The sequence below is a fragment of the Centruroides sculpturatus genome, unplaced genomic scaffold (genome assembly GCF_000671375.1).
Source record: "Centruroides sculpturatus isolate CEXI.00-Female unplaced genomic scaffold, Cexi_2.0 scaffold1351, whole genome shotgun sequence".
Lineage (NCBI taxonomy): Eukaryota > Metazoa > Arthropoda > Arachnida > Scorpiones > Buthidae > Centruroides > Centruroides sculpturatus.
The window spans coordinates 54,868-76,254 of record NW_019386172.1 but is presented as its reverse complement, the minus strand read 5'-3'; the positions used below and the strand labels follow the sequence as shown (position 1 = coordinate 76,254).

The following is a 21,387-nucleotide window of genomic DNA, read 5'->3' as shown; positions in this document are numbered from 1 at the left end:
TATATATACACACACACACACCAGAGGTTTGATTCCAAACTTGTTTATGTGGGTGCAACTATGTGCAATTTAAAACAAAGGCTCAAGGAACACAGATATCAATCAATAAGAATCTTGACAGCACAGCACTAGCAACATATGCAAGACAACATCAGCTTTTTAACAGCTTTTTAAATCTCAAGCACTTCTAAATATTTCAAATGTGCAGGATCTGACTGGAACATCAGATCCTGCATATAGTTTGTAACTGATGATCAAAAAAATATGTCACCTGAGGATGGCCTGTGCATTAGGTTACATTAGCGTATGAGAAAAATAATGTGTCTCAACAGCCAAAGGTGTTTTGTGATGATTTTTAGTAATTATTCTTTCTGCCGAGTGCAGTGTCTAGATATACAGAGTCCCATTTCTCACCTTGTAGTCATCCTAGTATGAATCTGGCTAAATTCATAATGTAATGAACACAAAAAAAGGATTTCATAGTGCCTACAGGATGTAATGAAAGAAAAATATTTAGCAAATAAAGTTTTTGAAATCATATAATTATAATTTACATTTTCTATCTCAGTTAAATGAAGTTAATTCACATTTGATTTTATGCAGTAAACAAATTGAACTGAATACCGGTAAAAAGAAAAGAAAAATTACGAACCTTCAAAGTTACATGCGATATGACTTTAAAATTTAATCATAAGTAATTGATACTTTCTGTTAAGGTAATATTAGAATTTTAATAAGTTACAGTATATTTATTCAAGCTACAAAATTTCATTTTCTATAAAATGCATTCTTTAATATAAACAGTATTATTGAATAAGTGTTGAGAATTAATATGAAAAAAAAATTATTTTGGTTGTTAGATAAACCAGGTCAGAAAATTGAGCAAATTTGAATATCAGTTAAAACTTAAATAGTATATTTTAAAAAATTACAACCAGTTATTACAGAAATTCAAAGATTTTATTATTCTAATAATGCTTTAAGTGACAGTCTTTTTCTAATTTTTATTTTTATTTATTTATAAATAATTTATTTATAAATAGACACCTTTATCAGTGCATAAAAGTTTGTATATTATTAGCATTTTCAATTTTGTTAATGAACTAGCTTATGGAAAACTTAGTTTGTTAGTTTATAATTTCTGAAATAACTTTAATAAATTGAACTAGAATGTGATATAATTTTTTAGAATTTGTTCAGTCATATTAATATTTGTCTGAATTTTTAATTAGTAGATTCTAAAGGATGTTGACTGACAATTAAAAATTAATGAACATTCTTATACAATCTTATCAGCTTTAGCTGTAAAGGATTAATAAAAGTTTTAAATAGCTATACATACCAAATATTAATACAAAAAGATAATGTATACCACTGTCTTTCAGCATTATGTAAAAATAATTTATTTTGTGAGTACTTTTAACAGTATATAACTATCTTCTTCGGACAGAATCGTTCATAGAGAACAAAACATTATGTTATATACTTTTGAAAGTACTCATGAAATCTATTATTATTCTGATTGCTTTCTTTCCTTTATAAAGTATTTTTAATGGCAATGATGAAGTTGATGCAATGTTTATTTGTTAAAAAAAAACACTTTTAAATGGTTATAAAAGTGTATTATTACATTTTTTTAATTTATTCTATTTATTAATTTTAAATGATTTNTGGAAATGAGGGATCAGACAGAGGTCTGGGTAATGTAACTGGCAATGTATCTACATGATTAAGTGGCAATTGCAGGTTAGAGTCCCACTCTGGGCAGATTTTATTTTCTTCCGGAATATTCTGAATTATTTAATAAATATTTATTAAATTTAATTATTAAATGTAATAAGAGATAGTGCCAAATGTCTACCTCTAGTATTAAATTACTCAGTACTTAATTATTAATAGTAGCATTAAAGTAGCTCAATTTTAAATCCTTCAATCGTTTAGTTTCTGATCTGTTTATATATTATGAATTCAGCTGTATTGTTTGATAATATCAGGCTACAATAAGGCTAATTAATTTATAAGCTAATAAACAATCTAGTACTGATTGTTTAATAGTAGCTGAGCCATCATCTCCCATTAAATTTAACACAAGATGGTGGCTTAAACCATCTAAACTGGCTCCATACTTGAGAGGTGATGTGGTACTGACCAAATTTTCAAGCAACAGCTAGGTGAGAAGAAATCCTGTTTTCCAGTATTGAATGATGTCACTTCCTACTAACAAAATAATTAATAGTATGTTGGCAGGATTAAAGAGACTAGATCTATTGCAGTTTGAAGTTTGACATTTATAATTTCATATCTGGTTGACATAGTATTACAATAATGTAAATAAAGAAGTAATAACATTCTCCATCTAAATTTATTTTATTTAAGTATAAGAACAACAAATGACTACTAAAATATGAAGCTAGAATTATATTTGGAGTTTTGATTATTTTACATTAAATTTTTATTTGCACAGGATCATTGTCATCCCACGCCATGGTTAGTGTTTGCATGGTTGATGCCTCCAGTCAAGGGTTAAAAAAAATTATTTTTGTTCACTTAGTATGCAAGTAAACTCTCATGAACAAAATTTACAAGTGATTTAAGTTCTTAAAAACTTATAGCATTTTCCTGTTGTTGTTTGAGACGAGTGACAGTTGCACTTCTGATTTTGAGGAGAGTCTATTTGGAAGTCTAATTTGTACTTTCACCTGAATCTTAATCTGATTTATAGCATTAGTTTTTTTCCATTTTTTGACTTCAAACAATCTATAGTATACAGCATAACTGCACAAAGAAAATAGATAATACATTTGACATTGATCTGTCACTAAATATCAACAATAACACATTTAATTTATCTTATCCTCGTACATAACATTTTAATTTATGCACAAAATATATCTTACTACAGTTAACTGATGAAAATTACTTTTTATAAATATCTTACAAATAGAATAACCTTCACTTGAAGGACAAGACAAACATTTTTCTTTCAAGCTTTTATTTCCATTCCTTGAGGCATATTTTTATAAATGTTACATGTACTGTACAAAAAAATTGTTCTGAACTTGAATTGTGTATTTTCATATAAATTACAAAAGTATTACATATGTAGACAAGATAAATCTACATCATTGATCTATTGACTCCACTTAAATAATCATAAATTCTTTGTGTAGTTGCATTGTTTGTATGCCACAATTTGTATTGAGTACATTTTTTATCTTGCAATCTTTGCAAATATTCTGTTTATTATAAATGCCAATATATTTGTGCATTTTATACTTCATAATATTGCATATTCCTAAGATTTTAAGTTTAAATATCAGTTGTGCTTTCAGGTTGTTTGTAATTCACAGTACTCAACAGCATTACACTAAAGCGTGTTAAATTAAGACTTGAAAGTCTGATCTGACAATGAGACACAATAAAACATTTTATGTCGATAAACGTATGACTTCTATGGCTGATTTGGCATGTTTGCCATCTGGACAAAAATTATGCAATCGGTAATTAATATGATGTATTGAAATTTAATTTTAGCAAACTCAAACAAATTCATCTTGTCTACACTGTTCCAAAATTTGAAATTTTTGCAATCTCGCTCTGTATCTTATTTAAATAACTCAAAGAATGATAAATACCGGCAGCTTTAAATTCAGTGTGTATGCTGCTATAAACAATACAAGAAACAACAATAAGTAATTAAAAATAAAGGGTTATCATTCAGAAAATCTTGCATCAGTTTTTTTTTTTTACTTATTAATTTAAATAAATATATTTAAAGTAGTTTCTATCGGTCAATTTGTATTTGTTGCACATGTAGCTTCGTTTGTTCTATTTATCGTCAATAATAAATGGAATATACATTCTTAGAATCACAAACAGCTTGTAGTTGTTTCTATATTCTTAGAACAAGAGTACTGTTTTATTAATGGCTAAACAAATGCTGTGAGATGAATTCTTTAATCATTAATAAAGGAAAATTTATTTACATGTATACAAAATATTTGTCAAAATGAATGTAAATAATTTTAAATAAACGTTAAAGAAAGATTAATGTATACAGCATCTAAAAATATCCAATATATTGTAAATTAAGTAATGTTGTAATACACGTAGAACAAAATATATCAAAGAACTATAAGTAACTCCAGTAAATACTTAATCATGAATGGAAGGACTAACATTTTCAATCTGTTCGGTGGATCTTAGGGTCAGAGTCTTCAAATTGGAATGCTCATAGAATGTCATTGTAAGCATTTTTAATGCTGGTTTAAATTTGGTGGGATGCATCAATCAGGGCTGTGGAGTCAGAATCGTGGAGTTTTGGTGTTTTAGTTGGAGTCGTCAAAAAATCTGCCGACTCTGACTCCTTTTTATTTCCCAACTTGTTATGTATGTAAAACGGAAAAGTATTGGAATCGCGTCAAATTTGACCCTCCAACATTTTTTTTTTTTTTTTTTTTTGCAAATGGTTTAGAACAATTGTTCAATAACTTCCACATAAGAACATTAATTGCTTGGATAACATCCAGCCTGTACTCAATTTCTCTTCATATATTCATAAGCATTTGCAGAGTTACAATAGCAATTTCTTAGGGATAATCCAGTCTTGCAACTTCGTCAGGTTATTTACTTTTGTTGCATACACTCTGATCTTTAGGTAACCCCAGAAAAAGCAATCCAGAGGCATGATATCAGTAGTGTGTGGTCACAAAATGAGTTCACTTTGATCTGTCATCCATTTTTGCTTTAATGTTAGATGAAAGTGATTTTTCAATGGTGCTACACATAGAAAGAAAAATTCTTTGTGGTATGGGATAAATTGCTGTAAACATTTTCTCAATATCTTTCTAATTTTTTTTTATTGAATTTCTTAATTCAGTGAATAATTTATGGACCTTCCTGTATAATTGAGCTATATACTCTCCTTCTGTTATCAAAATATGTTCAGCTTTGACTCCGATCTATGTATCTACATCCTTACAATTTTTCATGAGTAGTTTGACATGACAAATTGTTATCACTCCTCATTCATGCTGACTGACATTAAAGTGTGTACAAAATTAAAATCTGGCAAATGGCCCTTCTGGGCTTACATCTCATATTACAAAACCAATTCGACCTTCAGATATCTTATTCAAATTTCCTATTTTACAGCCTTGTAAAATATAATTGCATAATAATATAATTTTCTATATTGGAAATTAGGTTGTCTTTATTGCAAACTATTCAATAGAAATTATAATTGCTACTTTGGAATATTTTTATTGCTGCAATAAAAATATTATAATGTCTACACAAATATTGAATTTTAAGTTAGATGATCATGCAAAATATTGCCGAAGAAAAATAATTATAATTTCAATTATTAACGACATTTAAAAATCATCATAGAAAAATCAAATCAGTGAATGCATCCATAATAAGATATTTCAGAAATGTAAAATAAGGTAAAAAAAAAAAAAAAAAGAAATATAGAAGTCTTATATATTAAATATTATTATAGCTTTAAAGTATAGAGATTACACATGCACATATGCATGGGTGTATGAGAGTGAGTGCACATGTGGACTCTCACTCACACTTATTAAATTTGAATGCGTTATTGCATAAAATAAATAAACTCATATATATACACACATGTACTGATACTAACAGGTTATGAATGTGCTAGTTTATATTTTTCTCTTCCATCAATATAGCTTTCAGTTTTGCTATTAATTCCTCATTAATAGCCGAAATGGTAGCTATATTGATAGAAAAATATAATATTGAAAGGATGTGAAGCCTTTTTTTCTAGTTTATTTAAATTTATATAAATTAATAATAATTATATTGTTTATTTCTTAATTATACTCAGTTATTTTTCCCAATGAAAATAAATCATTTTATCTTACATGCAGGGCTGTTTTTTTCAGCCAAAACGTGCTTGTGTGTCATATCGGCAGATAGTATAAAAGGTATCGATTACCAGTACAAAGTATTGACAGTTGCTCGGTAAAAATAATTCTATACATTGAGTCACCATACAGCATACCAGCAGTAATTTCTGAGAGAAAGAACACTGCTTACATGAAAATAATTAATAGCAGGTCTATGACAAAGATTCTAAGAACATTCTCAAAACATAATCAATTTAAAATATGAATATATATTAACTTAAAGGTAGAAAGTTGAAATAAATGCTGCAGAAGAAAGTCATTATTTTTACTTTCTGAGTATAAGTATTAAGTAAAAGTACAGAGAAACAGAAAATAAAAATTGGGATAAAAAAATTAATTAAGTGTAACCAAATAATTTAAGAGCAGTGGTGCCCAAGCTTTTGATTGGTGGGCCAAATTGTGCTCATGTTGTAGATAGGTAGGTAGGCCAGAAATATTTTATTTACGCATATTTTATTTACGCATTACTTATAGTATATATAAAATATTTTTGTCATTTATAAGAGACGTGTCATATCTGCTTGCTGGTTGGATTTGGGCCAGAGGCCATAGTTTGGGTGCTGCTGATTTAGAGCATTAGTTCATATCTGGTGTGCATCTTACAAGGAAAATGAGCTTTCAGTAAACAGATTTTTCTAATTCTTTCATTATAAGAAAAGTTAAATTAATATGATGATATAATATTGTTTTAAGGTAAGTTCCTTAAAGCATTCTATAAAATCATGCAGAGGATATACAGCCTTCCCTGTTTATGACCTGACCAGATAAATAAGTAAATGGTGTGCTACTTTATGTAATGTCATCTCATTCACAGAAATAATTGGATGAGAAATTCCCACTTTGGTTGGGAAAATTTGAATAAATTAGTAACGATTTTGATGCAGATTTAATCAATTTGCCAGCAAAAAAATATTCTAGTCACATACTTAAACTACATAACACTTCATTAAAATTTATAATGCATAATTATGATATTTAAGTTAAAGATGCATTTATCCTTTTTCCTTTTTCTTTTGAGGAAATTTATGAATATACTTGTTTTCCTGTTTTGATATTTCTAGGTTTTCTAGTATATAAATTATATAGAGGATTTAAATAACAAATTGTTTCGTGGTTCTAAACTTAATTTTGTATTTATAAGTATTAGTCTATGAAAATTCTTATTGGATTTTGAGGAAAAAGTTTTTTAAACTGTAAACTAATTGTTAATTATATTCCTGAGAAAATGAGTATTTTATGATTTAATACTGATACTATATATATACACACACACACCAGAGGTTTGATTCCAAACTTGTTTATGTGGGTGCAACTATGTGCAATTTAAAACAAAGGCTCAAGGAACACAGATATCAATCAATAAGAATCTTGACAGCACAGCACTAGCAACATATGCAAGACAACAGGATGTCAATGTCTGATGGGATCAGGCAGCTATTATCAAAACAACGACAAATAGACACACAATGAAACAGCTTGAGAAATTGGAAATACACGAGGTGTACTTGAGAACTAATTGTATAAACCACAGAGATGTGGATGCATTATCTACCACTTGGAGATGATTTTACAATAATTAATAATACTAAGGTGATATTATATATTGTACTTTTTCCTTATTTATGATATTTTATTTATCCATATTTAATCCACAAGGACATCTTTCATTTATTTTTATATTTATTCCATAATCATTTTCTGTTCTATTTAAATGTTCTGTTTTTCTATAACTGATGAAGATCATTTAAAACAATTGAAAACGTTTTCATTATATTAAATTTTTGCTGGATTGACAAAGGTGTAATTTTTAACTTCCATATACAAGCTTATTCTCATTAAGATGACATTGATACAGTGCCAAAAGTACTAGTGCACTTTAATAATTTTATAAAAAAAAAAAAGTTTTATGAAATTAAACATGATGTCAGAAGACAGTGTTTCCATTATTAGTTGCATAATTTTTCGTATCGAGTGAGTATTTATTGCTTTTGAATCCCCTAAGGGTACCGGTGATAAAATGATAAACTGCTTTTATCATTTTTGACTATATAAGACAATAAATATAAAAATACTGTCATTAATTTGTTCAAATATTTTCATATAAGGGGCCATAAATTATGTCTGCATTTTTCTTGAAAGTTTTACTTCCTCTTTCTCTCTCTCATCCCAGTTTGTCCAAGTTTCAGTAACCCTGCCCTTCTTGTCTGACCTGTCTGAAATCCCTCCCTTCCAGTGTAGACATCAGTGGACATCCTTAATAAAATATTGTCAACATATATGTGAAAATTCAGTTGTAGTTGTTACGATATGTACTGGTGGCGACACATAGCGGCCAACAAAAAAAACGAAAGTCGTCTGTCGTCTGTCATACAGTCCATAACGAGTGTCTCCTCTTTAGTAGTAATAAATAATAATTTAAGTTTTGTCAGTCTTGTGCATTATACAACATATAATATAACATGGTGTCAGAAGTGGGATAAAGTTAAAGATGGCTGACCTGCGTTACTGACCGGTGAACTCATTATTTCGAGCTGCTGCTAGTAGGAAAATGACGACGACGACGACGACTATAATTCTGACACCATGTTATATTATATGTTGTATAATGGCACAAGACTGACAAAACTTAAATTATTATTTGGTCAATCTGGTATCAGAAATTTAAAATATTTTTGCGCGCTAGTAATTTAGAAAATGAAACTGATTCCCGTAAAGTCGCCATATTTTTACATTTTGTGGGAGAAGACGCGTTACAGGTTTTCAATTCCTTTAACTTGGATATGGACAATTGTCAATATTTGGATGTAGTAAAAAAATTTGAGTCTCATTGCAAACCTAAAACTAATCTCACGATTGAGAGATATAATTTTTTGATTAGAAGACAAAAACCAGAAGACAAAAACCAGACGAGTCAATCGAAGACTTCGTCTTCGATTGACTCGTCTGGACGAAGGAGAAAAACCAGACGAAGGTTGGACTGGACTGGAGACGAAGTCTGGACTGGAGAAAAACCAGACGAAGTCAATCGAAGACGAAGTCTTCGATTGACTTCGTCTGGTTTTTCTCTTAAAGAACCTAAGCCTAACGTGCGAGTTCGATAATCTCCGAGAGAGTTTGGTCCGAGACATGTTTATTGTAGGTTTGTCGTCAAATAATAAAGTCATCAGAGCTAGGCTACTTCAGGAAGAAGGCTTAATCTTAACGGAAGGCCATCAGCATAACCAAAAGCATCGAAATTACTCATCGTCAGGCGGAGCAGATTGAAAAGAACAGTGATGCACAGATACTTAAAGTCGAAAAGTTCAATTACAATGGCACTCGTCGTGGAAATCTACAAAATAAAGCAACAAGTAGCGGAAAAAGGACAGTCTTAAGTGGTCATCGAGAGTCGTTATCATCAAAGTTCTCAAGGTTTCGTCAAACAGGTCAGGACAATCAATTATTATGTACGCGTTGTGGAAAAGTACACCGAAATAAATGTCCGGCTATTAATGCTGTCTGCAAGCTTTGTAACAAAGTAGGTCATTATGTGAAATGTTGTCGTACTAGACAAGTAAAATATGTTAATGTTAGTGATGATCACGACCATGATAGTAATAAGTCGGATCTCTTTGTCATTAGATCTATTAATAGTAATAACAATTGGTTAAGTGAGCCGTGGATCCTAAAACTTAAGATTAATAACAAAGTGTTAGAATGTAATTTGGATACGGGTGCTCAGGCTAATGTAATGTCAATAAGAAATTATAAAAGTTTAAAAATTGCTAGAAAAATACAACCTACGGCTGTAAGGCTTACGTCATTCTCAGGAAATGATATACCAGTTTTGGGAGTGGTGTTAGTCAATGGTGTAATCAATGATAATTTGTCAGCTAGTATTCATTTTGTAATTACTAATACTGATAGTCAGACCATTATAGGGCTACCTACAATCCAAAGACTAGGTTTAGTCAAAAGAGTATTTAATATCAATAATCATGAGTCAGTCCTGTCGNTAAATATAGATAACAGTTATAACAAACACACAAATTATATCAAATCTTAATATCTGAATAATATAACAATTTATTATGTTAACAAAAAAAATTGTAGTTTTATTTCATCTGATTATTAAAGAAAAGACAACAAAAAATTACTTATCATAAGTTCTGTTCTTCAATAACAAAGAAAAAAAAAACAAAGCATTAAAAAGCAACTTGTCTCAGAATCACTGGGAAGGATAATAAACACATGAGAACCTTATTATATCCCAGTAACGACAAAAATTAAATAAAACTAACATTTTCAACCATATTCATGGTCTTCCTCAGGCTTTTGACCAGTACAATTCGAATATGGAATGCATCAAACAATATGTTTAAATTATCTTAAACTTACAAAAATTGTTTTAAATTTTTTGGAATTTTAATATAATTTAAACATATTGTTTGATGCATTCCATATTCGAATTGTACTGGTCAAAAGCCTGAGGAAGACCATGAATATGGTTGAAAATGTTAGTTTTATTTAATTTTTGTCGTTACTGGGATATAATAAGGTTCTCATGTGTTTATTATCCTTCCCAGTGATTCTGAGACAAGTTGCTTTTTAATGCTTTGTTTTTTTTTTCTTTGTTATTGAAGAACAGAACTTATGATAAGTAATTTTTTGTTGTCTTTTCTTTAATAATCAGATGAAATAAAACTACAATTTTTTTTGTTAACATAATAAATTGTTATATTATTCAGATATTAAGATTTGATATAATTTGTGTGTTTGTTATAACTGTTATCTATATTTATGATAAACTAGTTTGTTATGAGTACCGACATACACGGAACTAAAGAGGTATTGAATACAAATCGACTCTAGTAAGTTACAATATTGTATATTTAAATTTGATTGAGTTCCCAGTTAAGAAAATTCTAATCTGTCTTGGGATACATGAGAATACTTCGTGATTTTTATGTATTCAATGTAACATTTTGAATTGGTTGAAAAATATGATAAAAAGATATGATCTTTCATATTTCTCAATGTAATAAATGAGAATTGAAACTGGTTTCTTCATATTGTTTCAAGCAAAATCTTCTTCTTTTGATTTATTTTTTAAATTTTAATGTCTTTATTATACACAATAATGTAAATTCTGAATATATAAGAAAAAATTTTAATAACATAAAACAGGAGAACAGGACTATTCACTTGCCAAGATTCTGTAATGACCTTAAATCGTGTCGTATTTCTTAACAAAATTTATCTGTACTTTATTTTAAATTCTGATCTTATCTATAAAGAAATGTAGGTGAATAACATGTATGATTTAATGTGAAATATTATCATTTTGATAACCTAATTTGTTTATTCCTATATTAAAAAAAATTCTTTAAAATTTGACTTGTTTAAAATATAAGATATTGAACATGAGCTAACAATGTTTTGAGTTTATTTGAATCACAAATTTAACATTAAAAGATATATTTTATAAGGGTGGCCCAAAAGCCAGTTAACCAAGATGTATTTTAAGATGAAGAGTACCATAATTTTTGGGAAATCATCATGTTAATGTTTGTGATCTACTTCATTAGAAGCAGTTAATTCATGAATATTAACACTTAACTGCTCTGAATTAGTCTCGGCTATTTATAAAATGGCTTCGGGTAACTGAGTTTTGGTCCACTGTAGTTTAGAACTCAATTTATAACAGCTCTGTGATCTTAAAGTTAAAAGCAGATTGGAAGTTTCATTGAATATATGAAATTTCAAATGTATTTTTGAAAGTGATGATGTTAAAATCAATAAAAATACTTGAATTTAACTTATGTTAGAATTACAAAAATTAACAATAGTATGTGAGTTGTAGTAGAATGGTGTTTGTATTAAAGGATTATCCAATGTGCTTGCTGACTATATTTTATTGTTGCTTGGCAACTAATGATTACGTGGTTTGTTTACATTAAATGTAAACAAATCACCGTCAATTGAATTCTAAATTGCAATTTTGCAGTCTTTTTTCATAATAATGACAATCAAATTATCATATATTTCCGCAGATAAGACGATAGTTGAACATACAAAAAGACCCCCAAAATCTGTGGTTGTCTTATAGGGCAGATACAAAAAAAAAAATAATAATAATAATAATAATAATTTAAATTTATATAAATTAAAACTATTATAAAAAAAATGGACAAACTGTAATTATTTACTAGTAGAGAGTATGGTATGTCTACAAAATAGAATAGTCCATATGATGTTTTTGTGAATAGCGAAGGTCATAACCCAAATGCCAGAATCAGTGTGAATGTTTGCAACAATTGCAAGGCAGTGCTGCCAGATGCAAGGAAATAAAATTTGTTCATTCGAAAAATTACAAATAGGACATAATTCCGTATACACTATACAGTATTATTATTCAGATGATGATCACTGGATGATGATGATAATTTCACTGCTTAGTTCAGGAAACCAAATTGTTTTTTATTCAGAAACATTTTGTTTTCTTAATTTTATTTCCATGAAATTTGAAAATAACCAGAGGAAATAATTCATAAAAATTTATGCTTTTATAAATCCAGCAGCTATTTTAATAAAAATAAGAACGTTTTTAATCAGTTTCACCTATCTTTCTCGGTTACATTTATGATGGAACAGAAAAATAAAAGAATGTAAATACAAATTTAAAAGAATAAGAATTTGAATTCAAGGACATTAGAGAGGTTGAGGCACACGTTTTAAACGTGTAAACGTGTACGTGTGACGTTCGGTGCCGCTTTCCCGTAAGCCTAAAAGTTTGACAATGATGTTTGGATAGTCGGTGGAATCACGCTCGACATTCCAAACACCATCATCAAACTTTTAGGCTTACGGGAAAGCGGTGCCGAACGTCACACGTACACGTTTACACGTTTAAAACGTGTGCTTCAACCTCTCTATTATGTTAAAATAATATAAGTAACAAGTACATGCAAAATGAATAAAATAAAAAATAAATGAATAATTATCTGTTAATAAAATGACAAAATAATTAAATTTCATAAATGGACCACCATGCATTAGGCAGATAAATGGAAAAATTCAAGTGCATCAACCATAGAGATGCGGACAATACAGATAAGTAATAAATTTTATAAAATTGGACACTATTTCTTATGAATGAATCGTGAATATGCTTAATGATGATGCACGGTCAGTATCCTATAGTGCAAATTAGATCAAAAAGATGTTTTGATACAAAATTGATATGGAGGTGGATCATAAATATTACAGGCTGGCATATCTTCTAATATTCACACGAATTTTCATTATAATGTCGGCAGGTGACATACTGCTAGAATGCACGTGTACGGCATGTTAAGAACAGGTATGCAATTATATAGCAAATAGAGGACAATTCGTTTTTGTGCATATTAATGGGCATTTGCAGCAAATCATATCTGTCGTGTAATCAAAGGTAATACAGCTTATTCATAGATTGTGTTTAAATTAGAGCAGACAGGTATGATAATGCTTAGAAATGAATTATACCCATTCAAAATAGTTTATCTGATAAACCATCAAGACCAAGAGTAGGATAGTTGTCCTTAGAAAGCTGAACTTTTTGCTTAAACCTTGAAAAGAAATTTATAATTAACGTATTGAACTTTTTTATACTTTATCAAGATGTGAAATAAATTATTAATATTAATTAATGTGTATAAAAACAGTCTAGATATAACATATTAATACTATATACTCATGATATACGTATTTCTCTCTGAGTTAGTTATTGTTAAATATGTAATAGGGCAAATCATTAATAAAAATATGGTCAATAAAGTCTTTAAACTCAATATTGAAGCTTATAAGTTTAACTTAATAATTGATTAAATTTTATAATATATATTTAGCTTGACACTTGGAAAGGCTAATGGCCATAGTGTCATTTAAGATTAAAGGTTAAGGTTAAGTTGAATTAATTTGTTTCATTAGCTGTAATAAATAAGATACAGAGTAGCTCAAAATATCAATTAACTATTAAAACTGGTTTGGAATATCTCCATTTTATTACTTGTGATTTAGTCATTTTCACAAGTAATGAGTTTGTATAACTAAACGATCATCTTAAATAATTGATCTATAAATATGATATGTACAGATTTATAGCCCAATTATTTAAGGCTATCGTTTGATTATTTATCTATACATCGGGCTTTGGGACTTTTAGTAACAAGTTTGAATAACAAGTAATAGCATGTAGCTATTCCAAACTACTGGTACAGTAGTTTTCACCATTTTTAAAATGTATCAGTTAACTGACTTCTGAACTGCCATAAAATTTCACTTTCAACTGTCTGAAGATGGTCCACTAATCTGGTTGAAAACATTAGTGTTCTTTAAATTATACCCACTGTGCATTGATTAAATCACCTGGCCACCTTGTATATTGAATGGTTCATTAAATGTTGGCTATGTATTGTTTTATGGAAATCAATAGATTTAGGGTCAATTTGATATTTGGGATTTGTAAAATTTATTATAGTAGTTTGAAATAAAAATTTATTTAAATTAGACTTACATAGACAATAAAATGATTTTAATGATCCTTTCTCGGTATCAGATATAGAATAAGATAAACTAATTTTATCAAGTTAAGAACAGAATGAATGGATTAGATTTATAGAGGTTTGAGCAATTTATACTATCAACATCATCTCTAAACTTGACTTATTAGTTAAACCAAGTAATTTGCCAAATTATTGGGATAAGTTAATGATTAGAAACTAATTAAGATCAGACAGAGATCTGGGTAGTGTAACTGGCATCACATCTGCACGACAAGCAGCAGTTGTGGGTTTGAGTCCTATTTGGGCCACTTCTTTTTTTTCAGAAAATTCTAAATTAATATTAATTTATTATAACTATTAAAATTAATATGAAATGGCAGCATATCTAACTACTTCTAGATGAATTTATTCTAGTAATATTATGAATAAGTTCATAATGAAAAAAAGAATTGGTATATTTGAACTTTTTAAATGAGTAAATAATTTAACTGTTAACTATGTAGATAATACAGTAAAACCTCTTATATCAAATCCTTTCTTAAGTTGAACTAGATTGTTGGTCCTGGCAAACACCTTATATAATATATTTTCTCCTTCTAAGGTTGAAAAAAATTTCTTATAACTCAGCATTGTCCCCTCTTAGTTTGAACTAATCAGAATCTACAGGTGCCAACCAATCTATTAAGTTCTCATATCTTCTTGGTACAACGCCTGAAAAACATCTGGTTAATGTTGTTTTACCAGGCATCATGCTCTTTTTTCACAAGCAGGCTGCCAGTTTAGTGGAAAACCCACCAGATCTAGTGAGTTTTCCACAAAACTAGTCACTTTTTGGTCTTTCAAATTTGATATTTAGAGATTTTATTATGTATAATATCCAGGAAAATTTTCTGAAAGTCAATTAATTTATATATTTAAATCTTTTAAATCTTCTGAAACCATGTTGTCTTATTCCTTTGATTCACTAACACAAAGTGTGTAAAAGACTTGAAAGTCTATTAACCTAAAAATTTTCTTTTTAATACAAAATCAAAATGGAAATACAAAAACTCTTTTAAAAGAATTTTAACCTTAAACAATTGAAATATCTTTTAAAGAAATCATTTCCCAGGAGCGAGTAAAATTACCGCTTGTAAAACCTGTTTTACTTTAACACATCATTGTAAAAAGAACATCCAAAAATTTTAAGGAACACTAAAGATAAAAACCGGATATATAATAGTACGACAGCCCTATGAATGTATATGCTTTCTGTGCTGAAAAAGTGTTTATGTTGACTGAGGAGGAGCAGTGGCCATAACGTGTTATTGTACTCATAACCGTATCAACTGAATAAAAATGGAATATTGCCAAGTGTTGAAATAGAAACACGCTTTGTGTTAGTGAATCAAAAAAATAATTTATATATAATAAACTTTGATAAACCACAGTTAAATGTGGTTTATCAAAGTTTATTATATTAAATGTGGCTTTGAATATGCAGTTCTGTATTATGTAAATAGAAGTTCTCTAATGCAGCATATACAGAAATGGATATTGTGCCAGATTATCAAAACTGTTATGTTATTGGACCTCTTTATTTTTGCTACCTTTGCACTCTAAATGGCACAAAAGTTATTCTTTGTTACATGTTAAACATCAAACAAACAGCCAGAATTATTTTTTGGGCTGTTCAGGGTAAATAATTGCCAATTAATTTGGCATCAGGTGGGTGTTTAGGTTACATCTCTTGTTAAATTTAATAATTAGAAGTAAATAACTTAAATTTTAGAATATTCCAGAGGAAAAGGTTAGCATAGAATTCAAACCTTCAACTTTTTACCTTGTAGACATTGCCACTTATGCTACCCTGATCTCTCTCTATTTTTCACTTCTGGCTAGGAATCTGGTTGTTCATTTAATACAATCACCATGATTCTACTGGTATATAATTAAATAAAAATAAGCAATTACCATTAAACCAGCAATTAATTGTTATTTAAACAAATGTTTTCTTTCGTTTTAAATGGTCATTGTCAGGTTTTGATGGAATGTTTGTAAAAGAATGTAAAAGCCAAAATTTTAAAAGTTGCACATCGTGAAGATATGTGCATGCTCAATGATGCATTTAAAAAATTAGTCTTCCAGCTGAATTCCAGTTTTAAAATATTAAGTTTATAAAAATATATAAAAACAAACTTGATGAAGATCTATCATATGTCAAAGCACGCCCACCAGGCAGCTTCTAATGAGTCCATGTCCTTAAAATTAATTGCTGTTCCCCTCTTAAATGCTTTAAATATATCCAGTTGTTCGAGATATTTGAGGTTGGCCAGGTCTTTGCACCGTTACAGTAGCCAGGCATTGTCAAAGTCAACCTGGACATCGTTAGATGTCCAGGTTGACTTTGCGTGCTTTGACATAAAATAGATCCTTGCCAAGTTTCTTTTTCTATACATTTTTATAAAATTAATATTTTAAAACTGGAATCTAGCTGGAAGACTAATTTTTTAAACGTGTCATTAAGCATGCGCATATCTTTATGATGTGTAAGTTTTTAAATTTTGGAATTTATGTTCTTTTACAAACATTCCTTCAGAACCTGACGATGACTGTTTAGAACGGGAGAAAATGTTTAAACGACAATTAATTGCTGGTTTAATGGTAATTGCTTATTTTGTTCATTTGATATTTAAATTAATTCTTGAATTGGTTATATTATAATTATATATATATACTATACACACACACACACACATATATATACACACAAACACCCCATTGCAATTTAATGCAATATAAATAGTGTGCTCTTTTTCCTATTCATTGTTACGCCTCTCTTCATTTGCTCTTAATACTTTAAGGATACTTCAAACTAACATACATTATTGTATAAAAACATCATTATTCTATATGTATTTTATTGCATTTATATCTTTGACTCTTATTTATAATTTATTTACTTATTTTTTTTACTAAATTTGGACTCTCGAGTTTTTCTTTTTCCAAGGTCATACTGGTGATATAAACATTTCCATTCAACAGAACAGAGTCTCAGTGAGCCTCAAATATATCATTGGGTAAAGATTAGAAGACTTTTACTATATAAAAAATTAACTATTATATTTAATGAATGACTTTTAATGATAAACCAACTATATACAAAGTTGTCCAAAACTCCTTTAACTAAAATCATTTTAAGTATAGTCAAAATTGGTTTATAATCATTGTACATTATTATTCATGATTTAGTCATTTTCAACAAAGCAGCTGAGTCACAAATAACAATGCAGCTGTTTCAAATTAGTTTTAACTATTCTTAAAATTAAGATTAAATATTGAAGCCACAAAAGCAATGTTAATGATAAAGCAAAATTGTTAATTTATGATTTGATAAATTTTACGATAAAATTGCAAGCGACCATAATTTATTAAATAAAATTAGTTCATTAGAAAAATATGCTTGTTTTGACTCTGGAAAACCTTCTACATTAAACTAACTATTAAATTTGATATCATACTGTAATAAAAATAACGTTTTCTCATTACTAGATTTTCAAAAAAATCCTTTAGAGAAAATTTATATGCACTTTCTTATGCCACCAAATCAATATCACTAAAAATGGACTAACAAATTGTTAATGACACTCATTTATATTTCTTGAAATTTTAATATTATAAGTCTGTTTTGACATCAAGAAATTATGGTCAGCCTGTAGATATAGCTTATGTGAGTAGTAGACTATACTATACAACAGGGATTCTTAAACTATGGGTTGCGAACCCATTTGGGGTTGCGAGATTTTAATGCAAAATATTGAAAATAATTTTTGAGAGTTTGAAAATGGCGCTCTTTGTGTCATAGGTTTCGTGAGTTGCACTTTGTGTCACTTCTGGTGCAGTGAGACAACTATTCAGCAACACTGATTGTAGTGTGAACTAGTGTAGTATTGTCACTTTTCAGTGTATTTAGTTGTCTCTGTTCCATTGTAACACAAGAGTGAGCTGTGGTAGTATACCATTATTGTTTTTGCAAATTTGTATACTGTATATCTTATATATTTTTGGGTCGCAAAAAAAATCACAATCATAAATGGGGTCGTAAATAAAAAAATTTTAAGAAGCCCTGATTTGTCTACAAGATTTGTCTAAGATTTATACAAGATTTATACAAGATTTGTCTAAGTACACTTTATGATTTCTTAACTATATATTTCTTTTTACATATCTTCATAACTGTATCTCTGAGACCCTTAAAGTCTAACAAAATTTGGTCTTGGAGTCAAATGCTGAGGCTGTCTAAAACTAGCAGTTTAACCATTGAATTAAAATTGAATATCGTTTTAATTAATGTTGAATTTTGTTTCTTCTAATATGATTTTTCAGTTTAAAGATTCAATATTTGTTGACTTAAATATCTTTCATTTTCAAATTGTCTTTTTATTTTTGTTTGATTCGGTTCTGATATAATATCTATAAATGTCAGTTTTCAAATACAAAATACTTGCTTGAAATGTATTTACATACATATGTTCAGTTCTTCAGTTTAGTTTTCACCCAAAATTATAGTGATTCTGTAGTTTCTAAATTTTTAACTGAGTATAAATATAAATATCTGTAAACCCAATAGTTATATTAAAGCCAATGATTGCCAGATTAGATTTAACAAGAGATGGTGTCAAATACCTATTTCTAAGTAAAATTACTGAGCGTTTAATTATTAATAGTAGCAGTAATATATAGTCTGATCTAATCCAGCAGTCGTTTGCCTTTAACTAGATATTTTATATTTTAAAAAACAAATTAGATGACATAACTATTTGTATATTTAAGCACAAAGAGTTATGTCTGATACTCTTTATGTAATGTTTAGAAGAATTTACTTATTACAGTCATAAAAATTGCCTGTACAGAACTGTCTCCTGGAAAATTACTGTGTGTATTTATAATTTTATATATATGTTTTTTATTTTACTACTAATTTAAACTTATTGCTTTAATTTTATTGTTGGGAGAATTTCCTTAAAAACAATTAACATTTTATATATTATATATTATAGGCTTTAGAAACCAGCTTAACAGAAAAATTAGGAATAATGTTTAAACAAATGAATCATTATGACATTGGGCATTCTGTTATTGTTCCATCAGCTGCTGTTCTAATTCTATTTACATTAAATAGTCTGCTACAAACTGTATTTATTTTGAAATACATTTCAGTCTGTTCTATGACTTACCTTTTCTTCTCATAAATAATTCTGAAAGGAAAATCAAACCTGCAGACTCGGATAGAGAAGTTGGCAGAATTATTTGATTCATGTCCAGATACAGAGGACTTCAGAAAGTCAGTTTTGTTTTTATATTAAAAAAAAATCATATAAAGATGCAATAAAATAAAGTTTATTTTAAATTTCATCAAAAGGCTTGTTATACATTCAGTTTGATAAAGCAATTATTTTTGATGGGCCATCTTTGTGCATAAAGCTTTACAGCTGAAGATGTTCTGTTCATCGGATCGAAAACATCGTGTTTCCAAACTTGTTATTGTTGTTAAAAGTGTATTATTTGCTTTTTTAAGTTAATGTAAAATCAAACTAACCATTGTAATTAAGTTTCTAAGGAATTTGATTAAATGAGATTGTTTTGTAATACAGTAGATTTGTGATTATCCAGCTTGATGGCCGTGTTTAAAGTTTTTCTATATGAATAGAAAGTACAAGTTATAAATAAACAAAAAAAATTTTTATAATTATTTTATACTTTTTATTACAGTACAGCATTATTAAATAATAATGTGTAAAAATACAATTGCAAATGTTTTCATAAAACATACGGTTATTCCACGAATAATGCATCGTGGTAATTGCAGACATCTTACTGCCCTTTTGCCCAAAATTTTGTATCGAAACATTATTGTGTCTACATAAAAATTACAACTGAAAAATAAACCACATACGGGATGCATTAACATTCTTGACTGCACAGTCAGTGCTTTATCTTTAATCTCCATGTTATCAGACTTGGCTGTATCAAATTAAGCGGGATAATCGCAAGTCTACTCTATAAAGAAAGTGTACTAACATGAAATGAAAGCTATTAAGCAAAAGAACATTTTAAAATTTTAAATATGTTTTTAGTTATTATATCAGTATAATTTTATTTCAGAATCATGATATCATAAATTATAAAATATGAATTGTTCATCAAATAGAACATACATTTAAAATATTTTTTAAACATTGCGTGGTCGGGTATTTTATACTTATATGTTTTTATCGAAACCTTTATATTTTAACACAAAGCTAGGCAAGGATTTTATTTCCAAACTGAGTTTAAATCACTGGAGCATTTCAATATTAAACTAGTAGACAACTACAGTAATTATAACAAACTTTGAATTAAACCAGTGATTTAAGCTTCTACTTAATATTTTATTTTTATTAAGGATTGCATGAAGAAGAAATATTAACTAAAAATAATTATTAAAATTTTCTGGCTTTTAAGCATAAAATATAATTGTTACTACTATAATTTGATACTCTTATTATTTTAGATATAATTTTTATCATATAAATATAAAATGTTTATAATATATGTATTTTATATATAAATTGTTTAAATTGTATATCATTTTACAGATTGCAGAGAAAGATTACAAAAAATCTATTATGTTTTCGCTTCGAATTGTTACGGTCGATCATTATCTGTCAACTCCCTTGGAAGGCCTTGATGTTTCTTATTCTGATTTTCGAGGATGTGAAATAAAACATGTTCCTGTGATAAGAATTTTTGGCACAACACCTAAAGGTATTTGCATGTTCAATATTTAATTACACAAAAGTGACTTGACATATACTTACAAAAGCCAAATGACAGCATCATCTTTTATTATTATGAATTATAATTACAAAATATCTTGCAAATAATCTAAAAAAAAAAAAAAA

At 28.4% G+C, this 21,387-nt stretch overlaps 2 protein-coding genes across 2 annotated transcripts in view; both read left to right on the top strand.

Moving 5' to 3' along the window:
* LOC111613905 (DNA polymerase zeta catalytic subunit-like) overlaps positions 1-21,387 on the top strand; it is a 75,067-nt gene that overhangs the window by 19,069 nt on the left and 34,611 nt on the right. The window contains exon 2 of the mRNA XM_023355257.1: positions 21,082-21,250. Within this exon, the coding sequence (XP_023211025.1) occupies positions 21,112-21,250 (139 nt within the window). The 5' untranslated portion in view covers positions 21,082-21,111. The remainder of the gene's footprint in view (positions 1-21,081; positions 21,251-21,387) is intronic.
* On the top strand, positions 8,720-9,984 carry LOC111613911. The gene is made up of 2 exons (XM_023355260.1): positions 8,720-9,025; positions 9,190-9,984. Exons 1-2 carry the CDS (start codon positions 8,720-8,722, stop codon positions 9,982-9,984), a joined length of 1,101 nt encoding a protein of 366 aa, XP_023211028.1.